General features: G+C 41.8%; 2 protein-coding genes across 3 annotated transcripts in view; one reads left to right on the top strand and one right to left on the bottom strand.

Moving 5' to 3' along the window:
* Window positions 1-1,024: 1,024 nt before the first annotated feature.
* gjd6 (gap junction protein delta 6) lies at window positions 1,025-2,297 on the top strand. Its single transcript, XM_074666324.1, has one exon. It carries the CDS (start codon window positions 1,025-1,027, stop codon window positions 2,225-2,227), a length of 1,203 nt encoding a protein of 400 aa, XP_074522425.1. The 3' UTR covers window positions 2,228-2,297.
* A 919-nt stretch (window positions 2,298-3,216) lies between these two features.
* Window positions 3,217-24,947, bottom strand: part of sh3gl3a (SH3-domain GRB2-like 3a) — a 78,722-nt gene continuing 56,991 nt past the window's right edge. The window contains exons 5-11 of one of the 2 annotated variants that reach the window (XM_074666325.1): window positions 13,187-13,320; window positions 12,640-12,798; window positions 12,225-12,328; window positions 11,536-11,657; window positions 11,392-11,424; window positions 9,162-9,227; window positions 3,217-7,948 (exon numbers count right to left, since the gene is read on the bottom strand). In XM_074666325.1, the coding sequence (XP_074522426.1) occupies window positions 7,746-7,948; window positions 9,162-9,227; window positions 11,392-11,424; window positions 11,536-11,657; window positions 12,225-12,328; window positions 12,640-12,798; window positions 13,187-13,320 (821 nt within the window). In that variant the 3' untranslated portion in view covers window positions 3,217-7,745. The remainder of the gene's footprint in view (window positions 7,949-9,161; window positions 9,228-11,391; window positions 11,425-11,535; window positions 11,658-12,224; window positions 12,329-12,639; window positions 12,799-13,186; window positions 13,321-24,947) is intronic. The other variant, XM_074666326.1, reaches the window with a different exon arrangement.

The raw sequence follows: 24,947 nt of genomic DNA, 5'->3' as shown, positions 1-24,947 counted from the left end.
TTTCTCCAGAGGAGAGACCTCTTTCTGTAAATACTCTGTGTCAATAAAACAGTCTTATGAGTAAACAAAGTTTCGTTGTTGGTCGATGAGTGGCTGAGTGGTGGCAGTGAGCCCTGAGCAGAGGCTCAGACTGGGCTTGTCAGGTCTGTTTGAAGTGAGGAAAGGATTCGCTGAGTGTTTTATCTTGGCGACAAACGATTTGATGCTAGCAGACCTTTCAAGGGTCTTTTTTTAAAACATAGATAAGAGAATTGGCAAGTGGCTGACTGAAGAAGAGAACAAATCCCTCACCAGACACCTGATCTCATGCTATTTCAACCCTATTCTTCTTGCTTAGTTGTGTATGTCACAAAAAGGTAATGATTTATTTTTGTGGCATCAGTTGTAAGACTATGTCTCTAAGCATATGCACGCCTCTCAATGAACAGGACGAGTCCATTAGCCTCCAGAGGACTAATCTGGGAAGAATGCTTTATCGGCCACCACTATCAGCAGCTCCTCTAGAAGGGGAAGGCTGATGTCTCAGTTTTAAAATGGATCCTAGAGACAAGAGAGAGGTGAGAGCACCAACTGACTCATTTCAAGTGAACATCCCTATCTGTAAAAGATGGGCTGGTTCTTTACTGAGGTGGCTCCAGGGCTCTCAAGGCAGCCAGGCAGAGCCAGGAAGACTGGGGCAGGGCCAGTACACTCAGGCAGAGCTGGAACACCGAGGCAGAGCCGGGGACACTGAGGCAGAGCTGGGACACTGAGGCAGAGCTGGGACACTGAGGCAGAGATGGGACACTGAGGCAGAGCTGGGACACTGAGGCAGAGCTGGGACACTGAGGCAGAGATGGGACACTGAGGCAGAGCTGGGATACTCAGGCTCAACACAGTTAGACCGGGGTGAGGATTCTTCCTGAATTCCACTCAACTTAAAGGATAGTATTTTGAGAACAGAAGAGGTGGATCAAACTGGATCAGACTGCTCTTCCCAAGGCAGCTCATCCTTCCTCGAGGCAGCCAGCAGCCACAGGCCACCATGACAGAGTGGACTCTACTCAAACGCCTGCTGGATGCTGTGCACCAGCACTCCACCATGATTGGTCGCCTCTGGCTCACCGTTATGGTTATATTTCGGCTGCTCATTGTCGCTGTTGCAACAGAGGATGTGTACACTGATGAGCAGGAGATGTTTGTGTGCAACACGCTGCAGCCCGGATGCTCCACTGTTTGCTACGATGCATTCGCGCCAATTTCTCAGCCTCGCTTCTGGGTCTTTCACATCATCAGTGTGTCCACGCCGTCCCTTTGCTTTATCATCTATACGTGGCACAACCTGTCCAAGGCACCCCACAACAACAGCCAGAGGCAGGGGCAAGGACCTGGGGTTAGATCAGGACAAGGATGCCAAGACGGAGGGCTGGATGGTGGACAGGAGATGTACGACAGGAGTTGCGACTCTGACAGCTGCTCCATCCACTCCCACAAGCACCTGGGGCACAGCCTGGCAGACGTCCTGGAAGGCATCCCAACCCAGAGCCTCCCGAGGGGGGACACAAACATACTGTCCTCAGGCCAAGCCAGAGCCTGTCTCCAGAGGAACAGCAGTGTGGAGGCCCTGGTGGTCTCTGGGGGAGTCCTGTCCAAGTGTTACGTCTTCCATGTGTGTCTGCGGGCCGTCCTGGAGGTGGGTTTTGTCTTGGCCCAGTGGAAGCTGTTTGGCTTCCAGGTTCCAGTCCACTTTCTGTGCACCTCAGCTCCCTGCAGCCAGCCTGTGGACTGCTACATCTCAAGGCCCACTGAGAAAACCATCTTCCTGCTCTTCATGTTCTGCGTGGGTGTTTTCTGCATCCTGCTCAACCTGCTGGAGCTCAACCACCTGGGCTGGAAGAAGATCCGGCAGGTGGTGAGGCTGAAGGAGAGGGCGTCTTTGGGAGCGTGTCCGGGTATGAGAGCAGGGTATGAAACCTTCCCCCCAGACAGCCCCTCTCTCACACCCTCTCTGGGCTTCAGAGATGTGACCAGCACCACCTCCCTGCCCACTTTGGACCTGGTGGTGGGTCACAAGCCTGACTGGACCTGCGCTGGGAACTGTGGCCGAACGGGGGAGCCTGGGGAAGTCAGAAAGACCAGACTGGAGCAACCAAAGAGACATGACTTCCATCCAGGAGAAGGGCAGCCTCTGAAAAGCAAGAGGGAGGGCAGAGGGTCAAAGCAGAGGAGTGCTGAGATTTGGATATAGCCCACATCCATGAGGAGGAGGAGAAGGAGGAGAAGGAGGAGAAGGAGGATGCTCCTTCTGTCCAGGTGTGACGGGATGAATCAGAAAGTCTGACTTTATTATTATTTAGTGCTGCACAGGCTTTTTATTTAAGGAGGTTTAGGAGGAACGAAGCTCTATGATTACAAAAGATCTTTTCAGCTAAGGTCTCAAGACCTGTTGGATTAGAGTCACCAACTCACGCAAAACACTGTTGATTCATCTGACCCTGTATCAGTGATACACCCAGAGGTTCTGGCTGTGACAGAGGTCAGGGTTTGGCCTTAAATACACCAGATATGTCTGCAGTCCGGCTCCGCTCTGTTGTGTATTTCTCCTGGCGGCTCACAGTCTTCTCTGAAACAAAGCTTGACTGTTCTTTGTAACAAAGAGACACATGCCAATCATAGAGAAGACCAATTGCTGGATGTCCTCATTGTTGCTTTTTATTTACTGTTGTGTTTTTCTTCTTCGTTGGATTTATTAGCAGGGTATACTGTGTCGCCCTGCTGTGGTGTCATCCTATTACATAGATGATGCGGCTATCAATATCCGGCTTGCGTTCTACCCACCAAGAGGGGCACGGTGGTATGTGTGACAAACAGGACCAGGCTTTACCAATACAACCCATACCGAACTGTACTGGTCCAAACTGGACCGCTTTGTAGAAAGGGGGCTTCTGACTTGAATAGGAACCTATCTGATGTGGTGCTGTGACAGAGTGAAGCTGGACTGCAGACATATCTGGTGTATTTCGGCTGTTAGAGTCCACTCTACACTGGAAACAAATCTTTCTATTGAGCTGGCTTTCTGTAAGAAGCACCACAGGGTCTTTTCTGAACTGTTGTAATCTAAAATATCATTTCTTCACTGTGCACTGACGTTCCTGTCCGTGAAACACACTGTTGGGAACATTTGAAGGTAAAAACGATGAGTTCATAAGAAAAATGTTGGTAGATGATGACCCAACATTTCTATATCTTTTTATTCATACAATATATCTATTAATATATACATTCACAACATCTTAAAAACACACTTTGCATAAATAATGCAACTGAAAGAACAAAACGTAGAACTACGCAGCCAAATGATTTGTCCAGATGTTGGTTTCCAAATGAAATAAACCCAGCACAAAGAGGAAAAAATCTGGTGTTTGGCATATTATTTCTTTGTTGTCAGAATGCTTCTTGGTAATCCAATTCATATCACTCACCAAAGGACTCAACTCAGAGTCGACAGCAGAATCAGCTGCTCGGTGTTGGCAGGGATTGGCTCAGCCTCATACTCAGCTCTGCAGCTCCATTTAAATGTGAAACAAACAGGTTTCTCATGATATAAGATTTATTATTACAACAAAGAAATGATCTACTTAACACATGATTCATTACATCCTGAGCTGGGTTTGTACAGGAGACACGTTTTGACTGCAAAGGCAAACAGAGGTACATTGTTGATAGAGAGCTTGGTTTAGTGTATCAAAGAGATTCATCCAAACTGTGCTAACTGGGATGTAACACACACACACACACACACACACACACACACACACACACACACACACACACACACACACACACACACACACACACGCACACACACACACACACACACACACACACACACACACACACACTCGTTAAAGAACGGAACAGAACGGTTTGCATTCAGTCCAATCTGTTGATGAAAGCCAACGGTCAGAGGCAGGTCTTAACGCCCAGATAGAAATCCTTTAAAGTACAGACTGTGCTGAAGAAAGCCTCCAGTGTCTTCCAGGGTGAAATATCTAGAACAATCTAAACCCCAAGGACAATCATTCATGATTTTGAATGTAAAAGCAAGGGGCTAGCCAACAGTAACACATGGCCTTTTCTTCATTTGTATCCCAACTAGAAAGACGTTTTGTTATTTGGGGTTGACATTATCACCTACCCTGACTGTAGGTTTGGAAAATGATCAGTTTTTTGGTGGATTTGTGCTTGAGCCAGTGTTCAAACAGTGTTAATATAAATCACAGGAGTGGCCTCTACATAGGCAGTGAGTCAGCACGTTGAACATGTCCACAGTAATGATTTTAACAAATGAACATCAGATAGATGAGACCAGATTAAGAGGCTAAGAATTTTGGAGAAAACCCAATTTGTTTCTTCTGTTTGACACATCGGATGTATCGGTCCAATCAGATCAAAACACTGGAGAAACAGAACTGCCCAAAGTCATAAAAAAAGTTTTTTTTTATGCTCTTATAACAACCACCTGTATTTTTTTTTTTTTTCTGAAGAAAACTTTATATTTTGGAAAGATTGGATGATCTTTTTATGATTGAACATCAAAATTGATTTGCAGTATGATCTTTTTGAGCATCAGGACAGATTTCCTCCAACAGCTTCAGAAGCTACGACCACCACAGGACAGACAGATCAGGTGCTGTTGAGACTATCCTGAGTTTATAAAGAAAACAACTGATGAATAAAACATGAACCCTCAGGAAACAGGAGGGGGAAACAATGGAGGCAAATAAAAGCCTCTCACCTGGGGTCATTTCATTCACACATAGAGACATGGTTTGTGTTAAGGCTTTTAAATCAGGTAGCTGAGAGGTTTTACTGACAGTCTCTATGATGAGATTAAGGGCCAATCCTAAATGTGGCCCTTAGCCTTTGATTTCGCACGTTCACGTCTGGTGATGGGGTGTCCCAATCCTCCATAAGATCAAGGAGACACAGCAGCACCTCATTGAAAGGAGGGGCTATGCGGAACTTTCCATGATATGAAACGGCCTTAAGAAATAAGACTCATGTTTTTATCAGAGATTCAGTCCTTTGCTACGCCACATAAATATCAGCCATGTTTTGAATTGTCGGTTGTATTTTACAATTGCTCATGTTAAAGATCTAGCTAATGCAGCTATAGCCACAGCAACAGCTGATGTTATCTACACCCCTGTCAGACCCAGGGTGACAACTCACAGCAAACAGACGTCACTACAATGATCTGCATGCTATTATAATAATACTATTATTATTAACAATGAATTTTATTAACCATACAAAACAAAGTTAAAACACTTCAACAATAGTTAAAAAGGGAAAAAAACAACAACATGAAATTTCAAAGAAATTAATTCAAAAAAGACAAAATGAAATGAAGGATTAGACAGCTAAGCTGCATTCAGGAGCTGCATCAGCTCCATAAGCTATGGAGAGCAAACATTATCCAGAAGCCTTAAAGTAAAGGCTCTAAATACTGTAATGTTAGCTCTAGCTCAGCTTAGCTGTCTCATCACTCATGTAATGCAATTCATAGTAGTCAAATTTGTTTGCTGTGAATGTGTTGCCCTAATCGGACAACAGTTCATCATCACTTTCTAATAATTTTTTTTGTTTGGAAGTGAATCAACAGTCGCTCTGTCTACGACACAGTCAGTGAGTGACCAGGGAGGTGACGCAACAGGGATCCAGTGGCATCTTGTATCTTGGGGGCGTGTTCAGGGATGGGAACCTTTCAGATTTGAAATGATGCTGTAATGATTGCTTACTTTTGTGGGTTTCTGTAGTAATGAATATTGACTTGTTTAATAATAAAATCTCTATTCATTTCTCAGAATATAAACCTGAAACGCTGTGTGTGTGTTAAGTAGGGAAAGTACATGAATCTGTACTCAGTACTACAGATGGAATTTGGTGGGTATCTATGGAAGCACCTGATTCAGTACCCATCCCCAGGCGTGTTGTCAGCCTTTCCTCTCACACTCAAAACAGAGGGCCAAGAGGAAGGGGTGAGATGAAAGGGGAGGGGAAAGAGAGACTGTAGGGGTTGGCCTTTAGGTCTGTCAGAACAGATCTTCTCTACCATCAGAATTACCCTGTTGAGCCTGATCTGTAGCAAAGCTTGAGAATTTATAAATCCAATTAAAGCTCAGGCTGATAAAGAAGACTGAATTTCATCTTAATGTCTCTTTCTGAGCTACAGAAGGTGAAAACAAACGTCAGCAAACAGCTGACTTTCTTTAGAAAGTCTAAACCTCTGATGGAGAGACACTGTCAGACCATGTCACTGGCTGCACACAGCTGATACCTCATTTTTATGGCTTCCGATCATATTTTTGAAAGACAAGTTAAAATATTTTTCACAGCATAAAGAGAAATACATATTCATGGAATTTCCAAAATAAACAATTTGATTTATTTTTACATTAAGTTCATTCTGTTTTATGTTGAATGCTTAGGTGCATGTAGTCCACTGAACAAAATCAAACATTTGAAAAAAAAAATTAAAAACCTTTTTTCCATGCCCTGAGGACGAATCATCAGGTTGGGCAGACTGTGTTAGTGAATTTTTGTGCTGTGATAAACACCAGAAGACGTTATGACCAGTTAATGCGGAAAACTGTTCACATACGGTTCCTTATGGCTGCAAACAATGAGGGATGTGAGCAACCAGACAGTTCATGACCAAATCCCTTGCTTTCTCACACTTGATGGACTTTCTCTGTCTCTCGTACACACACACACACACACACACACACACACACACACACACACACACACACACACACACACACACACACACACACACACACACACACACAGACACACACAGACACACACACACATCAAAAAGACAGAGACACATAAAACTTAACCAGGAAGAACAGCCTTTCAGACTGGTCCTGATGGAAGCTGAGCTAAAATCTGCAACAAAAAAAGGCCAACATGGGAACACAAAGAAGAAATCAGTAGTCGAAAGGAGTCATCACTGAACTTTGGCTGGACTGCATGATTCACAAGGCATCATCAACAAACAATCAGGCATTTAAAGGCAGGACTACGGCAGGAGGTCTTCCAGGCTTCATCCCTGTTTTTTTAAAAAAGGGTCAGTCCGCTCTGGGGAAAGGAAATCTGATGCAAAACTCAGACACCAACGACTCAACAGTAAAGATCTCTGCCCGGCTCCTGGGATGCATCATGCAAAAAATGACGTCATGTTGCCTCAAGCCACCACTTTGAAGTAATGATGCAGATAAAGCCTCTACATCATATTAGTAAGTAAACCGAAAGTCCCGAACTGCATGAAAGGTTTTGATGCAACATCTGTTTTCCTAAAGCAGTCCTGCTGCTGGGTGGAGGTTCAGTTCATGGGGCAAAGACTAAATGAACTTGGATCAGTATCAAACAGCGTCATCTGGTGGTATGGGTTACAGCGTTTTACACGGCTACACATTTAACCTCAGTCAGACCGACCAGGAGGAGCCTCACAGCTGGGTTTCAGCTGGCCTCAGGGTCAAACATTTCAACCACAAACAAGCTACTCAGTGATATTTGTTCGGGAGTCGGCCCGGGACAAACTACTACTTCTCTAGCTTGGTTTGAAGATCAGAAGACAGAGTTTTCTTCCGCCTGGGGCTGAGCCGGCTCTGAGCCGTTTCCCTCAGCCTGGGTCCAGCCGACGACGCAGGCTTGGGTGTGATGTGGCAGGAAGTAGCCCACGTGCGCCGTCTTCACTGTGGCAGCGGGACGATGACCTCTACGTAGTTGATGGGGAAAAAGCCGGATTCGCCGTTGATCATGCCCTCGTACCAGTTCTCGTCTATTTGATTTGTGAGGATGATGATGTCACCCTCCTTGAAGCCCAGCTCACCTCCGTTCTCAGGCACAAAGTCGTAGAGGGAGCGACAGCACGGCTGGTCCAACACATCCAACTCTGCGCCACAGAAAACAAGCTGTAAATGTCTGACTCCAACAATCTGTCATGACAAGTGGCTTCCTTACTATAGAGCGTGGCTGCCTCTAACGCGGGGGTCTGCAACCTTTATTTTTATGAGGCAGTTTTCCCACCGCACCTGAATCAGAGTCATTCTGAAGCCACAAAAGCTTTTTTTCACAATGAAGGCTGTAAAGTGTCAAAATTCTAAAAAAAGTAAAAATTCTTGCGAATAATTATCAATCAAAACAAGATCAAAACAAGATTTTTTTAATTTATCAAATTGAGCATGTGATGTCCAGGTTTTTTTTTTTTTTTTTTTTTTAAGGAACTTGCAAAAATTACAAAAAGGGGTAAATTTCAAAAATTTGGTAAGGTTTCCGAAAATTTAGATTTTGCAACTTTTTTTTACCTTCAATGCTTTTTTTCACACCAAGCAAATTTTTTAAATTTCAATTTAAGAATTTAATAAATTCACAAAAAATTCAAACAAGTTTGAAATTTTAAAATCTGCAAAAAGTTAAAAAAAGGATTGGAATTTTAAAACTTTTTCAAAAATCTTAAAGTTAAAAAAAAAAAAAAAAAAACACTTGAGTTTGATAACATACATTGATAATATTGCTTATTATATATTTTTTGCTATTGTCTTGCCACATATCAAGCATGTATATTAAGCCAGCAAGTTGTCAGATAAATGAATCCATCCACACAGAATTACAATCAGTATTTTCTTCCAGATTAGCCTTTTTGTAGATGTAGTTCTCTTCCCAGGGCTGTAAAACTTGAGGTTAGCCACAGGTTCATGGAAAGTTGGTGGGCTGTTGATGTTGTAGGAGGTGAAGTGAAACGGTGGCAGGCTTTATTGACAGATGTGATGAATATTTAGATCAACTAAATGTAAAGGCATGAATCTACTTAGTGCAAATGTCGTTAATCATCAATACCCAAAATTCTTTATTTTAACAATATATATTTTAAAGCTACGAGGAGCCACTGCAAATGAGTCAAAGAGCCGGTTGCAGACCCTTGCCCTAAAGTTTAATGCATTATTTCATCTATAATTTATCAAAGATTGGACTAAAGCCTGTGAATACTCTGGTGTGGTAATGAAATGTATAAAAAATGATGCACACAGGTATTATCACTGACTGCTTCATCTTCCTAGACATGGTCTAAACAGACTTAGTGCAGAGTCTGTGTGTGTGTTACTCACGGTGAACACTGCCATTGGAAGTGGGGCTCTCAGGCCATGACATAGGAACAGAGTCTATGTGATCAGCTGGATGAAATGTAAAGACAAATGGAGATGAATTTTAACACAAGACAATAAACAGAAGATGGGATGAAATCCTCCTGATTGTGTGACCCTCATGCTGCATGGGCGCTTATTTGAATTTCACCAGTAGAGGGCAGAATTGTTTTTCAGGGATAATCTTATTTGACCCCAACCTCATCAGCAGAGTGAGAATTAACTGAATTCCTGCTTAACAGAAACAGATTTAACCCTTTCAAAGACACAAAAACACAGAAAAGAGAATTTCATGTCATGTCAGCCAGATATGTCGTGTCAGATAATCACTTTAGACAGAAGTGGTGATGTTTTTTCGTTAACCACGAGCACCATCACCCACTGTGGGTTTGTTTATGCACGTTTGATGCTGTGGCTCTAACAGCATAGACAGTTAATCTTTCTATTCAGTGAAGCCCTGGACGTAGTTTCCCCCAAAGAGTCTGGCTGCAGATCTCACCTCTCAAGCCCCTGGCCTAATTTCAAAATAAGCTCACTGGCCACTTCCCATTTAAAATTTGTGTTATAAATTTACATTGGGAGTGTAGCAGTATGTTTAAAAACAAAAATTAGAAAAAGACACTTCTAGTTTAGTGTTTAGTCATTTCTGTAGAAAGCAATGGATACTTCCTGTTATTTACACACTCCAGTACCTCATTTGGTGAAAAACTCTCCAATACGTGTGAAACATATTTCTAAAAAAAGCCTGCAGATGAAGCTTGAATAAAAATAAATAAAAAGCACATCAGAGTTCGCTTAAAACCTGTAAATCTCCTAAGTGGGTTAGTTAGCAACAAAAAGATTGTCTGCAATCCTTTTTAACTGTACTATGCTTTAAAACCTGTCAGTTTACTCTGTACATAAAACATTTAGGCATTTCTGTTCCCCCACCCAACTCCACTGTTTTTATTTTTGCCATTCACATTTTTATGAATTTTGTAAATCAGACATATAAAAATAGTTTAAACATAAAATCATTTAAAGATGCTATGATCTGTTTTAATTGGTGTGTCTCGCCACCTTCTGGCCCAGAGTCTCACGCACGTGGTTGAAAAAATGTGACTTTTAACCACATCACTCTTAATTTTATTGATAGACTCTCAAGTTGGAACAGACCACTGCAGAATAACTGCTGACTGTGGGTTGGAGTCAACATAAGCACAAACAGGTTGGCTCCTCTGTTAGCCTTTAGCTCGTGCTCTATCTCTCTCCTGTTTCTCTTTCTTCTGCTCTTCTGTCCTTTTTCTGTCTGACAGTTAGGCTCCAGTGTCCACCATCACTACAAAATTAATCACAGAAATTGTTTTTAGCACAGAAAAACACAGATCTCTCTTCTCACTACTGAACTTCCTCAGCTGGCGTGCTGTTGTCCCAGAGACTTAGATGTGCTGTAAATCAATCCAGTCCTGTTTGACCCGATTGGGTAACTAAGACGCAGCAATTAGGAATAACCTGTATTGGTGCTGATAGGTTTATGTCTAGAAGACAGACTTTTTCAAGATCAACTCAGAAACTCTTCACAGCCCCTTTAAGATGAAAAATAAAAAAAATATGATTTCTTTTTTAAAATTCTTTACAGGGTAGTCACCCACCATTTTCTGCGTGTGTCATAAAATAATGTAACTCTATCTGGTCCAAATATGAAAAGTACAACATCTCGGAGGCTGACAGTGGAGGTTGAGGTCTGCGAGATAGGAGCTTGAGAGGTGAGGTCTGCAGCCGGACCCCTCTTTAGTTTTCTAACACGTCACATCAGAGGAGAAAGTCTTTTTGCTGATTCTGCTCCAGTGTTAAAATATTGATTTTAAAATATGAGTACAAAACACCACGCACATTAAAACTGTCTTCAAAAAGTGAAGAGACTCCATCATGTCTCCATCTGATGAAATGATTTCAGGTCATGAGAAGCGTCTCAGTGGTACTGTTTCTCAGTCAGTTAAAGGTCCTCACAGAGCCTTTAAAAGGTTTAATTCTGTGTGATATCTGCATCTCATGTCCTCAAACAGGCAATAAAAGGGTGTTTTTCTATATCAGTGAGAAAAGTGGATTTAGTTGAGAGGACAGGCACACACAGACAGAAATGGTTTGGCTTTGTCCAGATAGATGAGGAGCAAAAATGTAAGCAGACACAACCATCGTAAGAAAGAAAACTTACTTTTTCCATTAACTGTGTGCTTGATCTGAATATCTGTGAAGAAGGACAGGAAAAATAGACTCAAATCAGACTTTGGTTGACAAAGAAAAACTACAAACAGACAGAAAAAAACACATAAGGAACAACAGTATGTGTCGGCTGTACCGGTGGATTTAAGCGAGGAGCTGTAGGACAGGCTGTTGTGCTGCCGGTCCAGGGTCTCGATACTGCTCCTGATGGACTTGGATTTGAACTCTTTCTTGGGCCGGCTGCTGACTGTGGATATCCTGGGACATTGAGATGAAAACAAACTGTATTTTTTTTTTCCAACAGTCAAACAATGAAAACTCATGACCCTCACTTTAAATAGTTTGTCATTTCCAAAGCTAGTCCATGATTGAAAATCCCAATCCTCTTTGTTCTGAACTGTTTGCAGCCCTGATACCCCCAGGATGTGAGGAAGGACACAGTCTCTGAGTACAAACCGTCAGCACATGAACTGAGGAACAGGATTCCTTAGACAGTGAGTGATGGAGAGCTCCTTGGACCTTACTCTTACTTCTTTATATTTATTTTGGCCGTTTGAACTTTCTCTTCCCCATGTTTTCTGCCAGATTACAATATCCTCATGTCTGCACCAGCGTCTAAACCTAAACCCCAGGACTGTCCCAGTCTGACCTTCTCCAACAGAGGAACTGGTTACTGCAGACTGACTCATTAGGAATTATTAAAAATCAGCAGGTTTCATCTTCATGGTGTCACACCCCAGATCAAATGTCTTCAAAGATAGTTTGTTTTTTTCCAAGTCTCTATTTCAGAGCCCACCAGGTCACCTAGGTGAGCACATCCCTCACCTCTTCTGCAGCTTTCCACTGAGCTCCTCAAGGATGACACACGACTGCCGGTGATAATCCACAGCCGCCTCAATCAGTGCAGACAGTTGGCTCACCTGCTCTACCTGTTGGCCAAACACACAGCTGTAGATGAACTTATTCTCAAAGAGACAATACTGGAAAGAGCTCAGCAACTTTGCAACATGTGGTATTTATTATAAAATGCAGAAACTAAAACTTGGGTCTGACGTATGTTAAATGATGTGTTTCAAACTCTTTTAACACAGAGCTGCAAAGTTGTAATACCAACAACAACACTGTGTTGTTGTTTGTGTCAGTTTCAAACTAGAAATACTTTATTATCTTTATTGCCTCTAACATGGTTAATACTCCCTCGTCACCTGTTTTTAAAAATTCAAAGTCCTCAATCACTCACGTCGTTCTCCAGGAAGTTGAACATACTCCTCTCAGCCAGCTCTTTGCTCTCATCAAACTTCTCCACAGCCTGACGGATCTCCTCATCCGGGATCTTCCCCTGACGCTTCCTCTTATAGTCAAAGTCTAACCGGCGGCCCTCCAGCTTCTTCAGGTGGTGCTGTGACACAAATCAGAGGATGTAACAATCAACTTTCACAACATGTTGAACAAAACACATTTATTTTATCATCAGTCAATATCAAACAGCCCACACGCTGTTTGCTGACCTCTGTCTACTGATCTACACATAAAGCATCAACATCATGTTTGTAGATCTGAGACCTGTGGATGTACAGCAGGACACAGAACACACTCTCCTGAGTGATCTGTGCCTGTGCTTCCATTATTTATTCATTTACCTGCCGTTTATTTGAGACGAGTTATTAATACTTTAAACAGAGGAGCTGGTGCCATGCAGGCTGTTACACATTATGTGCAGTCTCTAAATAAAGACAGATTACGTCACACTGAGGAAGAGTTGACAAATATCCTGCTGCGCGGCGTACCAGGATCTCTTTGAGGTCTTTGTCCTGTAGATTCTGCAGGGGATCCACAAAGTTTTGTTTGACGTTAATGTCCAGGGAGTCCTTCACATCAGCCATCTGCCTCATGGCCTCGCCCATGTCCACCAGAGCGCAGCCTGTAGGACAGACACAGATACAGACACAGATACAGACACAAATGCATCTTTCCTTTACCAAGTCTGTGAAAGTGTTAATGCAGTGTTATGTACAGTGAGCAGGATGCTGAACCAGGAGAAGGAACTTTCTGAAGACAAATAATGAACAGGAGCAATAAGAGGAACTAAGGCATCCCTCTGTGTTAACAAAGGTAGACCGCTCAGGACTCATAAAAATGAATTGATGAATCAGAGTTTACATCTCCAGCAGAAACAAACAGGATCCAATCTGTGAGGGCTGTCAAATGGACCCTCTCACCTGTGTGCAGGTTGGGTCTGCAGGTGGAGCTGATACTGTCCCCTATGAACAAATGTGTGTTACACTGATAGACAGGGAAAATTTCTTGTTGCAGTTATCATCAGGGGTGGGCAGGATTTTCAAACTCTTGAATTTTCATTCATTTAATGTGAGATGGCCCATGGGATTGAGGTGAAGCGATGTAAAAGGAACACCAGTAAATCTTTGTCTCTCCCTCTTGTAAAAGAAGCGTTTACTTCTACAAATTCATCACGGCCCATAAAAAAACACTGATTAACTTTTTTCAAACTTTATGTGGATGACTGTACTTATTTTTTTTGCACTTATTTTGTTTTTATGTAAATATTCCAAAAGTTATATTTTTCTACTTTTCTATAGTTCTTTAGATTTCTAATTTTGTGTTCTTATTACTATTCTATTTTTGTTGTTATTGCATTTACTACACTTTAGGAGCTGCTGTGGCAAAAATTTCCCCAATAGAGGCTCAATAAAGAATATTCTATTCTTGTCTATTCTATTCTATTATACTATATTCTAATGTTTCAAAGCAGTTTTTCCATCAGCTTAAATAAAAAAAAAATCAGTCCCTTCCAGATTTATTTTTAGATTAACAATATAACTGTGGGTGTAAGATTAAAAATCAAATATGATCATTTCTGCACCTTGTTACAGTGGGTTTATTTTTATTACTATCACTATTATTTTTTTGTTGTTTCTTTCGATGTTTTTTCTATTTGAATGTTTGCGTTGTTTCTTTTTTTTCCTTTCCCCTTTTTTCCTTGTTTTTCTCTTTTTTCTCTCTCCTTTTCTCCCTTCCACAACTAACTGCAGCATGAATTTTATGCATTTTATTCTTTTATGGTGCAATAACAGCTGGGTCTTAGACAAGTACAACCAAAAACATGTCACTTATAGCACCTCTGCACTTCAAACAGCATGTGGCCACATATCAACACTCACCATGCACAGAAACACACTCACAGCATGTGGATTTAATGCACATAAACAGATACAGAATCATCACACAGGGGATTTCACTGGTACACATACGCACATGAGTGTAAAATGCATGATCACAAGGATGCATGCATACAGGCACACACACATACATACATAACTGCTTGCACACATACACATAGTTTTCCTAGTTGACTTACTCTGCTAGCCGAGACATGACACCACTCAGGTTTATTTCATGGAATATACGTGGAGCTGGTTCCAGGCAAAAGAGGCTAAAAATATTTAATAAACTGAAAGATCTACAGGCAGACATTGTTTTGCTACAAGAGACTCATTTATCAGAGACAGCAGTGGGTTCACTCTCCACTGCACAGTTTCCTCATGTGTATTCTCAATTCCAGACAAAGAGGTGTAGCCATACTAATAAACAGAAGGGTAAACTTTAATGTGGAAAACACAATTACAGACCCAGAAGGCGGATTTTTACGTCAACATTTGATTAACTATTAAATGTTGACGACTCCTCTTTTTTCACTCCTTGTTCACTTCACTCTATGACCACTTAGATAACACACTCATCATAGGAGGAGACTTCAACATGGCCTTGGACTCAGGAATGGACAGGCTGAGTACAACAGGGAACCATCAGCACTGGCAGTCCACTAAGGTTGTTCAACAATACATGGAGGATCTTGGGCTTTGCGATGCCTGGCGTTCACTCCACCCCACTCTTAAAGAATACACATATTTTTCATCAGTGCACCACTCATACTCCAGAATAGATTTCTTTTTAGTTAACAACTCAAAAATGAGCGATATATTAGAAACCAGAGTTCATCCCATCACCATCAGTGATCACGCACTAGTCTCACTGACTCTAAATGATAAGAAAATAAAACTACCAACAAGAAGCTGGAGATTTAATTCATCATTACTTAAAGACCCTAATTTTGTCAGATATTTTGAAAAGGAATGGTCTTTATATATAGAAAATAATGACCTACCAGAGACCTCAGCCTGTGTCCTCTGGGAAGCAGGAAAGGCAGTAATGCGAGGAAAAATAATCTCATTCTCGTCACACAAGATAAAGGAAGAGAAGCAGCGAACAACTGAATTGAAGCTGAGAATCAAATCACTAGAACAAGTTTACAGAGCATCCCCCGACGAGCACATACTGAACAGTATTAGGAAGGCTAAACGAGTTGAATGAAATAATTGAAAAGAAAACTCAGTTTATGCTCCAAAGACTACGCTTGGAGAACTTTGAACATAGTAACAAATCTGGCAGATACCTAGCTAATCAATTGAAGACAAACAAAGAAAAATCAATGATCAACTCTGTTAAAGATTCAGCTGGAAATATGACCCTGACAGAATAAATCACATCTTTAGGGACTTTTATGAGACACTTTATTCATCACAAATTGACCCGCCCGACAGCAGTATTGAAGAATTTCTGAGCAATATTAACCTCCCAAAACTGCAACCGCAACAGGGAATGGCTCTGGACTCTCCCCTCACAACAGAGGAACTCTATAAAGCACTACAAGACATGCCCAGTAATAAAGCCCCAGGTCCAGATGGTTTTCCAGCAGAATTTTATAAGGCATTCTGGACCATGCTGGAACCTACATTTTATAAAATGGTCTTAGAGATCAAGGGAAAAAGTAAAATACCTAAAAACATGAATTCCGCAAACATTACCCTACTTCTAAAACCAGGGAAAGACCCCACACTCCCGTCCAGTTACCGGCCAATATCGTTAATAAACACCGACCTCAAAATAATCTGCAAAGCCCTCGCCAGAAGATTAGAAACAGTTACTCCTCTTATCATACATCCTGACCAAACAGGCTTCATAAAGGGTAGACATTCTTCCAGTAATAGACGCAGACTAATAAATCTGATTGATTATGCCACCACACACAATCTAGAATCCACAATCATCTCTTTAGATGCAGAAAAAGCATTTGACAGAGTCAACTGGAAGTTCTTAACATTGAACAAATTTGGATTCGGCCCATCCTTTACTGATTGGTTGAAGATTTTATATAATGACCCAAAGGCATGCGTCAGGACAAATTATCAAACTTCTCCAAGCTTCAATCTGCAAAGGGGTACTAGACAGGGCTGCCCACTTTCTCCCTCACTTTTTGCTATCTTTATTGAACCTTTAGCAGCTAGTATCAGACAAAACAAAGACATTAAAGGTATTCACGGTAAAAGAATAGAACACAAGACAAGTCTTTATGCTGATGATGTATTACTTTTCCTCCAGAACTCACAAACGTCTCTCGCTCATACAATCACACTCATTAAGAAATTTTCATCAATTTCTGATTACTCCATAAATTGGTCAAAAACTACTGTTCTCCCCATCAACTGTACTTTCCAGAATAATCAGGATATTAATCTAAATTTAGGGAATATTAAATACTTACCTGTCTTTCTGAACTAATAAAACTAAATCATGTCCAGCTTCTTAAAACAATAGAGGATGACCTCATATGGTGGACATCCTTACCCATATCACTCATGGGGAGAGTTGCCACCATAAAAATGATGGTTCTACCTAGAGTCAACTATCTGTTCTCAAACCAAACCCCTTTCCGCCTGGTTTAAATCGTTAGACTCAGTCATCAGTAAGTTCCTCTGGAAAGCCAAACCTCCATGTATCAGCTTAAGAACTCTACAAAAGACTTAAAAACAATGGTGGTTTGGATTTGCCCGATTTTCATCTCTATTTCCTAGCAAACAGATTGCAATATATCTCAAAATGGCTGAATCCCAGCCAACTAGATGAACCATGGCTTGATGTAGAGCAAGCACTATGTGATGACCTAGTAATTTCTAATCTGCCATTCATCAGTTCAACCGTTAGACATCATAAATGTTTCCAAAAAATCAACATTAATTCCACTCTTACAGCCTGGTGGGAGTTTCTTAAACTAACCAAGTCTTTACTCATTCCGTGTAAGTTTACACCCATCTTTTTTTTCCCCTCTGGTATAAATAAAGTATTTTCTATTCTATTCTATTCTATTCTATTCTATTCTATTCTATTCTATTCTATTCTATTCTATTCTATCTGGAACAACCCTGACATCCTACAAAATAAGAAAATGATCAACTTTACTCAGTGGAATATTAAAGGTATTAAACATTTTGAACATATCATTCAAAACAGAAACTTCATATCATTTGAGATACTCACTAAACAATATGAAATCAGTAGCGCCAAATTCCTTGAGTACCAACAAATGAAATCCATAATTAGCAAGAAATATAATTCTGACCAGCTGGATTTACAACTGGATTTACAAATTCAGCAACTCCTGTTGGGGTTGCTGAATTTATTAATCTTAGTGCCCCAAAACTGTTATCAAAAATATACAGACAACTGGTCAAGATAGAGGATTCCATCTCACTCCCAACAATAAGGTGGGAAATAGACTTATCTGCTAGTCTCAGTAATGACAGCTGGTCGCAAATATGTTCAAACACATTTAAAATGACTAAAAACTCAAGTTTACAACTTATACAATACAAAATTATCCACAGAATCCATTACACAGGACACAGGTTGTTCAAGATGGGTCTAACACAATCAAACATTTGTTCACACTGCACCAGTAACGCACCAGATGATTATTTACATGCTGTATGGTCCTGTACACCTGTTCAGGACTTTTGGCTCCAGGTGTGTGAAGACCTTTCCACATGGTTTAAGTGTAATATCCCTGTATGCCCCAGACTATGCCTTCTTGGGGACCTGGATGACACCTTTTTGAACTATAACTCTGCATATTTGGTCCTCACTGCCCTATGCATCGCAAAGAAAACAATCCTCTTGAATTGGAAAAGCAAAAAAAAAATCTGTCCACCAATCAGTTTAAGAACCTTCTATTAGACTACATCAGCAATGAAATGATGTCTGCCTCCTTCTCTAAGCACAAATCGCAAGATGTTTACACTCTCTGGTCCCCTGTGATTAGCTCCATCGCTTAGGCAGGTGATAGGCAGGGATTCCGTGTCTACTGGTGGTTGGACGGGTGCTGGGAGGGCTGGGATTCCCTGGGCTTCTGGTGGTCCCATGGGGTGCCGGGCTGGGCTGTCTGTTGTGGAGGCAGCTGTGGGTCTGGCTGGGTGGGGGTGGCCGGGGGGGCTGGGAGGGTTGGGGCTGTCCCGGCAGCGGTAAGTGGGGGCTGATGGTGGGCCTTGGGCACGGGCTGGACAGCTGGGTTACCCCTGACGTGTGCTGGGGGGTGGGCTGTGGGCCCGGGTGCCTGAAGGCTGCTCTCTGTCCTGGGGAGGGGGGCGGCCCGGGCCAGGGGGGCATGGGCCTGCCCGGGCTCGCCTCCATGGGGACAGGTCAGGGCTTGCCTCTGGCGTCCGGTCCCTGCTCTAGAGACCGTGGAGGCTTAGGTGGGGGGGGGGGTTAACCAGCCCCAACTGTGTGTGTGTGTGTGTGTGTGCGTGTGTGTGTGTGTGTGTGTGTGTGTGTGTGTGTACTGTGTGTGTGTGTGTGTGTGTGTGTGTGTGTGTGTGTGTGTGTACTGTGTGTGTGTGTGTGTGTGTGTGTGTGTGTGTGTGTGTGTGTGTGTGTGTGTGTGTGTGCGCTTGTGGGCAGATGGGGGTGCGTTCAGATGTTTGTGTGTGCAGGTCTGTGTGTATGTATGTGTGTGAATTTATATAAATAATGTATCATTATTATTATTATTATTATAATTATTTCTATTATTATTTCCATTATTATATATATATATATATATATATATATATATATATATATATATATATATATATATATATTATTGCTGTGAATGCAGCAATGCATTCACAGCATATGTTCTTCTACTTCATTGCTGTGAATGCAGTAATGCATTCATTGCTGTGAATGCAGTAATGCATTCACAGCATATGTTCTTCTGTGTCAAAAAAATTTATTAGGGGCTCGGGCTTCGAACGAGCCCCTCTCCTGCATAGCAAGCTATGCAGGAGAGGGGCTCGTGGTGTGTGCGTGGTGTGCTCTTCCGTTCGTCTCTTTTTTTTTTTTCATCATCTTCTTCATCTTCCGGACAAAATTTCGGCTCGCAACTCCTCCAAGGGCTTTGAGAGAACCCCTACAAATTATACATCAAAATGTGCGGCTCAGCCGGGAATGGTGTGCTATTATTTTTTTCACCAATTCGCCAAATTTTGGCCCACTTATTGGCCAAAAACGGCGAAACATCCCTCATAGAGAATGAATGGGGAACCTAGGAATCTCTCCCTCTTGCTGCCCAAAATTTCCACTTACTTTGAGATGCTAAGACTTTGGCATACTTCCACTTACAGGCACCATTTTTGCTTTAAAATGTTCACTGATCTTTCAGCTCTACGAGTATGACCTTCCTTTTCTGATATCTATTACAGTTTTTGAGATTTTACTGTTTAAGCAACATAAACTTTTTGGTTTTTGCCCTGAAACCTCAGCTCCTCCAGTGAGGAATGTCTGAAAGTAGAGTGAGAGAGGCGGCTGATGACAGGTTGCAGCATTCTCCAATGAATTGTCAAAACTTCCAAAATCTTCACAGCAGGTAAATAAAAACTACATCACGACGTTCCCTGACATCTCCTACTTCTTACAAAGGGAGTATTTTACCCCAAAAATGTACTGTTTTGCCAAAAAACGCCTCAGTGTGGGTGAAACCATCACATCCCTGTAATCTGAAGTAATGTTAAAATCTGACCTATATTTCTCATCAACTTCATTCCTAACTACATTTATAAATCACCCTCGTGCGGTCAATTATAATCCTACAATCGTGGGACACACATCATCTTGTTCATCAGAGTCTCCAGATTCTCACAATGTTTTTGTTCTTCTTCTAGCCCTTACGGTTTCAGCATAAATGCAGTTTGTTCGGACCTATGTCTAGCCCAAAACTCCAGCTGTAGATCAGTGGATACAAAGGAGTTCCAAAGTGTAACCGACAGATCACACTCACTGTGACATCATCATCATGATCACCATGGTAACCACACAGCTGTGTCTACTGACTGCTGAGGTCATTGAGGGACAGAGAAACACAGGTGTTTGTTTATTATGCCTAAACAGCCAACCCAAACTTTCTTATACACACATACACACATACAGCCAACCCATACACACACACACACATGTGCATGTGCTCGCACACAAGCGCACATACACACACACACATACAGCCAACCCATACATACCCATGTGCACACACACACACACACACACACACACACACACACACACACACACACACACACACACACACACACACACACACACACACATAAACCCCCATCTCTTCTCATATGGCTGCCTTGTATTTAAGTCTTTTTTTTTCTCTTCTGAACAGTTACATTTCCATTAGTTATGAGAGGTTAAAAACAAGGTATTTTGTCAAATTTAATAATAATTGACAGCTGCCGTTCTTGTGTATTTTTTTATCTGGGATTGTAAAATATGTCAGGACGTAGAGTCAAGAAGTGATTAGACTCCCAAAAGAAAAATAAAATTATTAGTTTTGTTACCTAGCGCCACTCAGATTCTCCCAGAATCCCTCACAGTCTGTACTGCGCAGACTCTGGCTGCACAACTGCTTCCAATGGCTGCACCTTTGACGGAGGTGTTTTGGCTTCATAACTGTGCAATGGTAAATGGCGGAGCCATGCTGTCCACTATGCAGTCTATGTTTGTGACCTATTGCTTTGGAGCTAGAATAGTATAGATATGAAAGTTTGTACACACAACACACACACACACACACACACACACACACACACACACACACACACACACACACACACACACACACACACACACACACACACACACACAAGTACTTTAACAAGTTCTGCAGAGCTTATTTGGGGTTAAGGATTTGTAATCAGCCACTCTCCCATGTCTTGTGATATGTAGGTGTATATTTGTGACATAATGTTTTGGGGCTATAACAGTAAAGATATGAAAGTGTGTGCGCGAAGTGCGCTTCACTGTGCATGAGGTCATTTGATACCTGTTGAATCTGAAATAAGAAATGTTAAGAAGTGTTTTGCTATGTCAGTCAGAAACAAGATCTGGTGACATCTGTGTTTCTGAACATTTTCAAGATATGAAAGTATGCGCGCGAAGCGCGCTTCATTGTGCATGGGATAATTTGACACCTGTTCAATCAGAAGTCAGTACAAAACAAGGTCTGGTCACATCGGTGTTTCTAAACTATTTAGTGAATGCAAAAACCCCGGCCGCCGCCCGAGCCCCTCTCACGATTTACGTGGAAATTGTCTAGTTAGGGGCTCGGGCTTCGAACGAGCCCCTCATGCTCTTCCGTTCGCCTCTTTTTTGCTGTGAATGTAGCAATGCATTCACAGCATATGTTCTTCTGTGACAAAAAAATTTATTCTTCTTCTTCATTCTTCCGCCCGCTTTTTTGGACCGCTAAAACTTCTACAAACTTCAACCGATTTTCACCGTTCAAACTTCAAAACGTGTGTTTCAGTGGGGACAGGGGGGCTATGACTCTTCAGAAACTATTCACAAATACTTTCCGAGATATTTAACGATTTATGAAATTTCGGTCCCATAGAGATGAATGCGAAATTTTCAAAATTTCCTCTCTTCAGGACATTTTTTCAGCCGGCTTCAAACCCTCCTCATTCAGCCATACATTCAGCTACAAACTCCATTCAAACTTCAAAATATTCAGCTATCTTTTGGCTTCATTCAGTGGGTTTCAAATGTTTCCTAGCATTTATAGTTTCTTCACAATGACCCTTCAAAGGTCATGATCCATTTCAGCTCTTCAAGCCGTTTAACATTGGTGTGTATTGGACGGAATGTTTTGGCTTATAGTGGGAGATTCAAACGACAGAGCAGGGAGAGGGGGAAACGAAACCTGGAAAAATTCTGGGTAAACTGCTGTTTTGGTCACAATTTTTGCTCCACATAGGCATATTATATGTCAAAATGGAGGAGGGCTTGTCCTGCTTCTGACAAAGTGGTTTTTAAAGCAAAAGGATGGAAACACTTTTTCACAAAATGGCCAACTGTCATGAGAAGTTAAAAAAAAAACCCATTTACCTCCATGTTAATTCCTGAGGGGTTTTCTCAGAGATCAGTAAAATTTCCCTCATCTATCTATCGCTCTCGTGGGTTCGTTTCTTGACCTTCATGCATGAAATTTAGATGGACAGCTTCCTCTGGGTCTCAGGATTCCTACGGTGTGTTCATTTTTATTCTAGCCCTCACGGTTTTGGCAAGGTGACAGAAGATTCGGACTCTTGCTTTGCCACAAAATCTTCAGAAGATTACAGTAAGAAGGGCAAAGTTGTGCACCTGCACCTGCTGTCTTTAACGAGCTGGTCACCGTGGAAACCTTTGATCTCATGCAGCTGTTTATAGTAACTCATCAAAACATCCAGGAACAAAGACAAGCATGTGTCTGTTGATTTATCAGTGATCACCAATGCAAAATCTGGCTTCAGAAAAGCCTCAGCAGACAGGTTTACATGATTGAACACACACACACACACACACACACACACACACACACACACACACACACACACGCACGCACACACACACACACACACACACACACACACACACACACACACACACACACACACACACACACACACAGGGCAGAAAGTATCACACTTTAACAGCATTTGACTTCCATTTCCCTGAGTCAGCTCCTTATTTTCCTAGATTTTTTTCTTTAAATTTAAATTCCCTCCTTTAATTCCTGAATTGATTCAGCCAGTCAAACTTTTAAATCCAATTTTAGATTACACTGATTCATGCTCCATCATCATTCTTTTTGTCAGAATTGCAAGCACCTTTACACCCTGATTTCAAAGGGAATGTGTTGGGAATCAACAGACTCCACCAGCTCTTCAATGGCAGTTGGTGAACATTGATCACCATGGCAACATCTGGCTTCAGATGGGCCTCAGCCTACAGGCTTACATGGTTAAAAAACTCACACACAGGACACACAGGATTACATTTTAACAGGGTTTAAGAAAGCCGACTTACATTTACCCTCAGTCAGGTCATTATTTCCATCAATGTTCTTTAAAATTTGATTCATTCCTTTAATTTTTGAATAGACGCAACCATTTAAACTTTAAATTTCTTCATCCATTCCATTTATTCGACCATTCATTTCCTTTCATCCAAGAGTTCATGGCAGGCTAATTCGGCATTCTGCATTAGCAGTTGAGCGCAAGCTTTTACAGGACTTCTTAAAACAATTTTCAGACATATCCTCAGTCATTCATGTTCAGCATTCTACATCAGCAGTTGAGCACAAGCTTTTCAAGACTTCATTCAACCATTTTAAGACACATCTTCAGTCATTCATGTTCAGCGTTCTGCATTAGCATTTCAGTGCAAGCCCTGCATGACTTCATTCAACCATTTTCAGACACATCTTCAGTCATTCATGTTCAGCTTCTGCTGTAGCATTTCAGCCAGAGTTATTTAAGACTTCATTCAGCCATTTTCAGACATATCTTCAGTCATCCATGTTCAGCATTCTGCATTAGCAGTTCAGCGCAAGCTGCTTCAGCATTCTGCATTCACAGCGCAATTTCTTCAGAAATTGCTTTTCTAGTTTTATTTATAACTGATCCGCGGGCCAGTCTGAATTTTACCGCGGGCCGGAGTTGGCCCGAGGGCCGCCAGTTGAATAGCCCTGCAGTAGGGTAACACTTTCTGACGGCAATTAACTGGTCACATTCACTCCATGCACCTGTGAAAATGTGTAAAGCACCTACAAATTTACACACACACACACACACACACACACACACACACACACACACACACACACACACACACACACATTCGAGTTATACATTTTGATGCAGCACAAATAGGTGGCAATCACTTTATTGTTCATATCCATACAGTTTAGAGTTTCATATATAATACATTGGTAAGAACTCTCTGCTATCCATGGGTAAGAAACCTCGTAAAACTTGATCCCTCCGTAATTTGCGTAAATGCTCTTTTTCTTCTTCTACTCCCCCGTCTACTTAGACGGCCATGCCGAAAAAAACCTCACTTTTGCCCCCTGCAGTCACAGTTTTCGACGGGTCACAGATTTTGGTGTAACACCTGTACAAGGACAACTAAAGTTACGAAACAAGGCCTCTTTTTCGTAGTGGAAGGAGAAAACACTTTGATAGTAGAAGCTAGCTTAACTAATGAGGTAAACACGACTCACAAAGGGCACACAAGACCGTTTGGAGGGCTGAAGAGTTAATCTGATGAGGCAGAGACAGGCTAAACTTTTATATTCACTCCCAGCGTTTGAGCTAAGCTAGGAGCGGTGGGCAG

This window comes from Halichoeres trimaculatus, unplaced genomic scaffold (assembly GCF_033239565.1).
Source record: "Halichoeres trimaculatus isolate MK-OKI-2021-1 unplaced genomic scaffold, fHalTri1.1 fHalTri1_scaffold_3, whole genome shotgun sequence".
Taxonomy (NCBI): domain Eukaryota; kingdom Metazoa; phylum Chordata; class Actinopteri; order Labriformes; family Labridae; genus Halichoeres; species Halichoeres trimaculatus.
The sequence above is the reverse complement of the archived record's forward strand: the minus strand, read 5'-3'. Positions and strand labels throughout refer to the sequence as shown.

Excerpts from the sequence above, each read along its gene's own strand:
- gjd6 (XM_074666324.1), top strand. The coding sequence starts at position 1,025 with ATGACAGAGTGGACTCTACTCAAACGCCTGCTGGATGCTGTGCACCAG.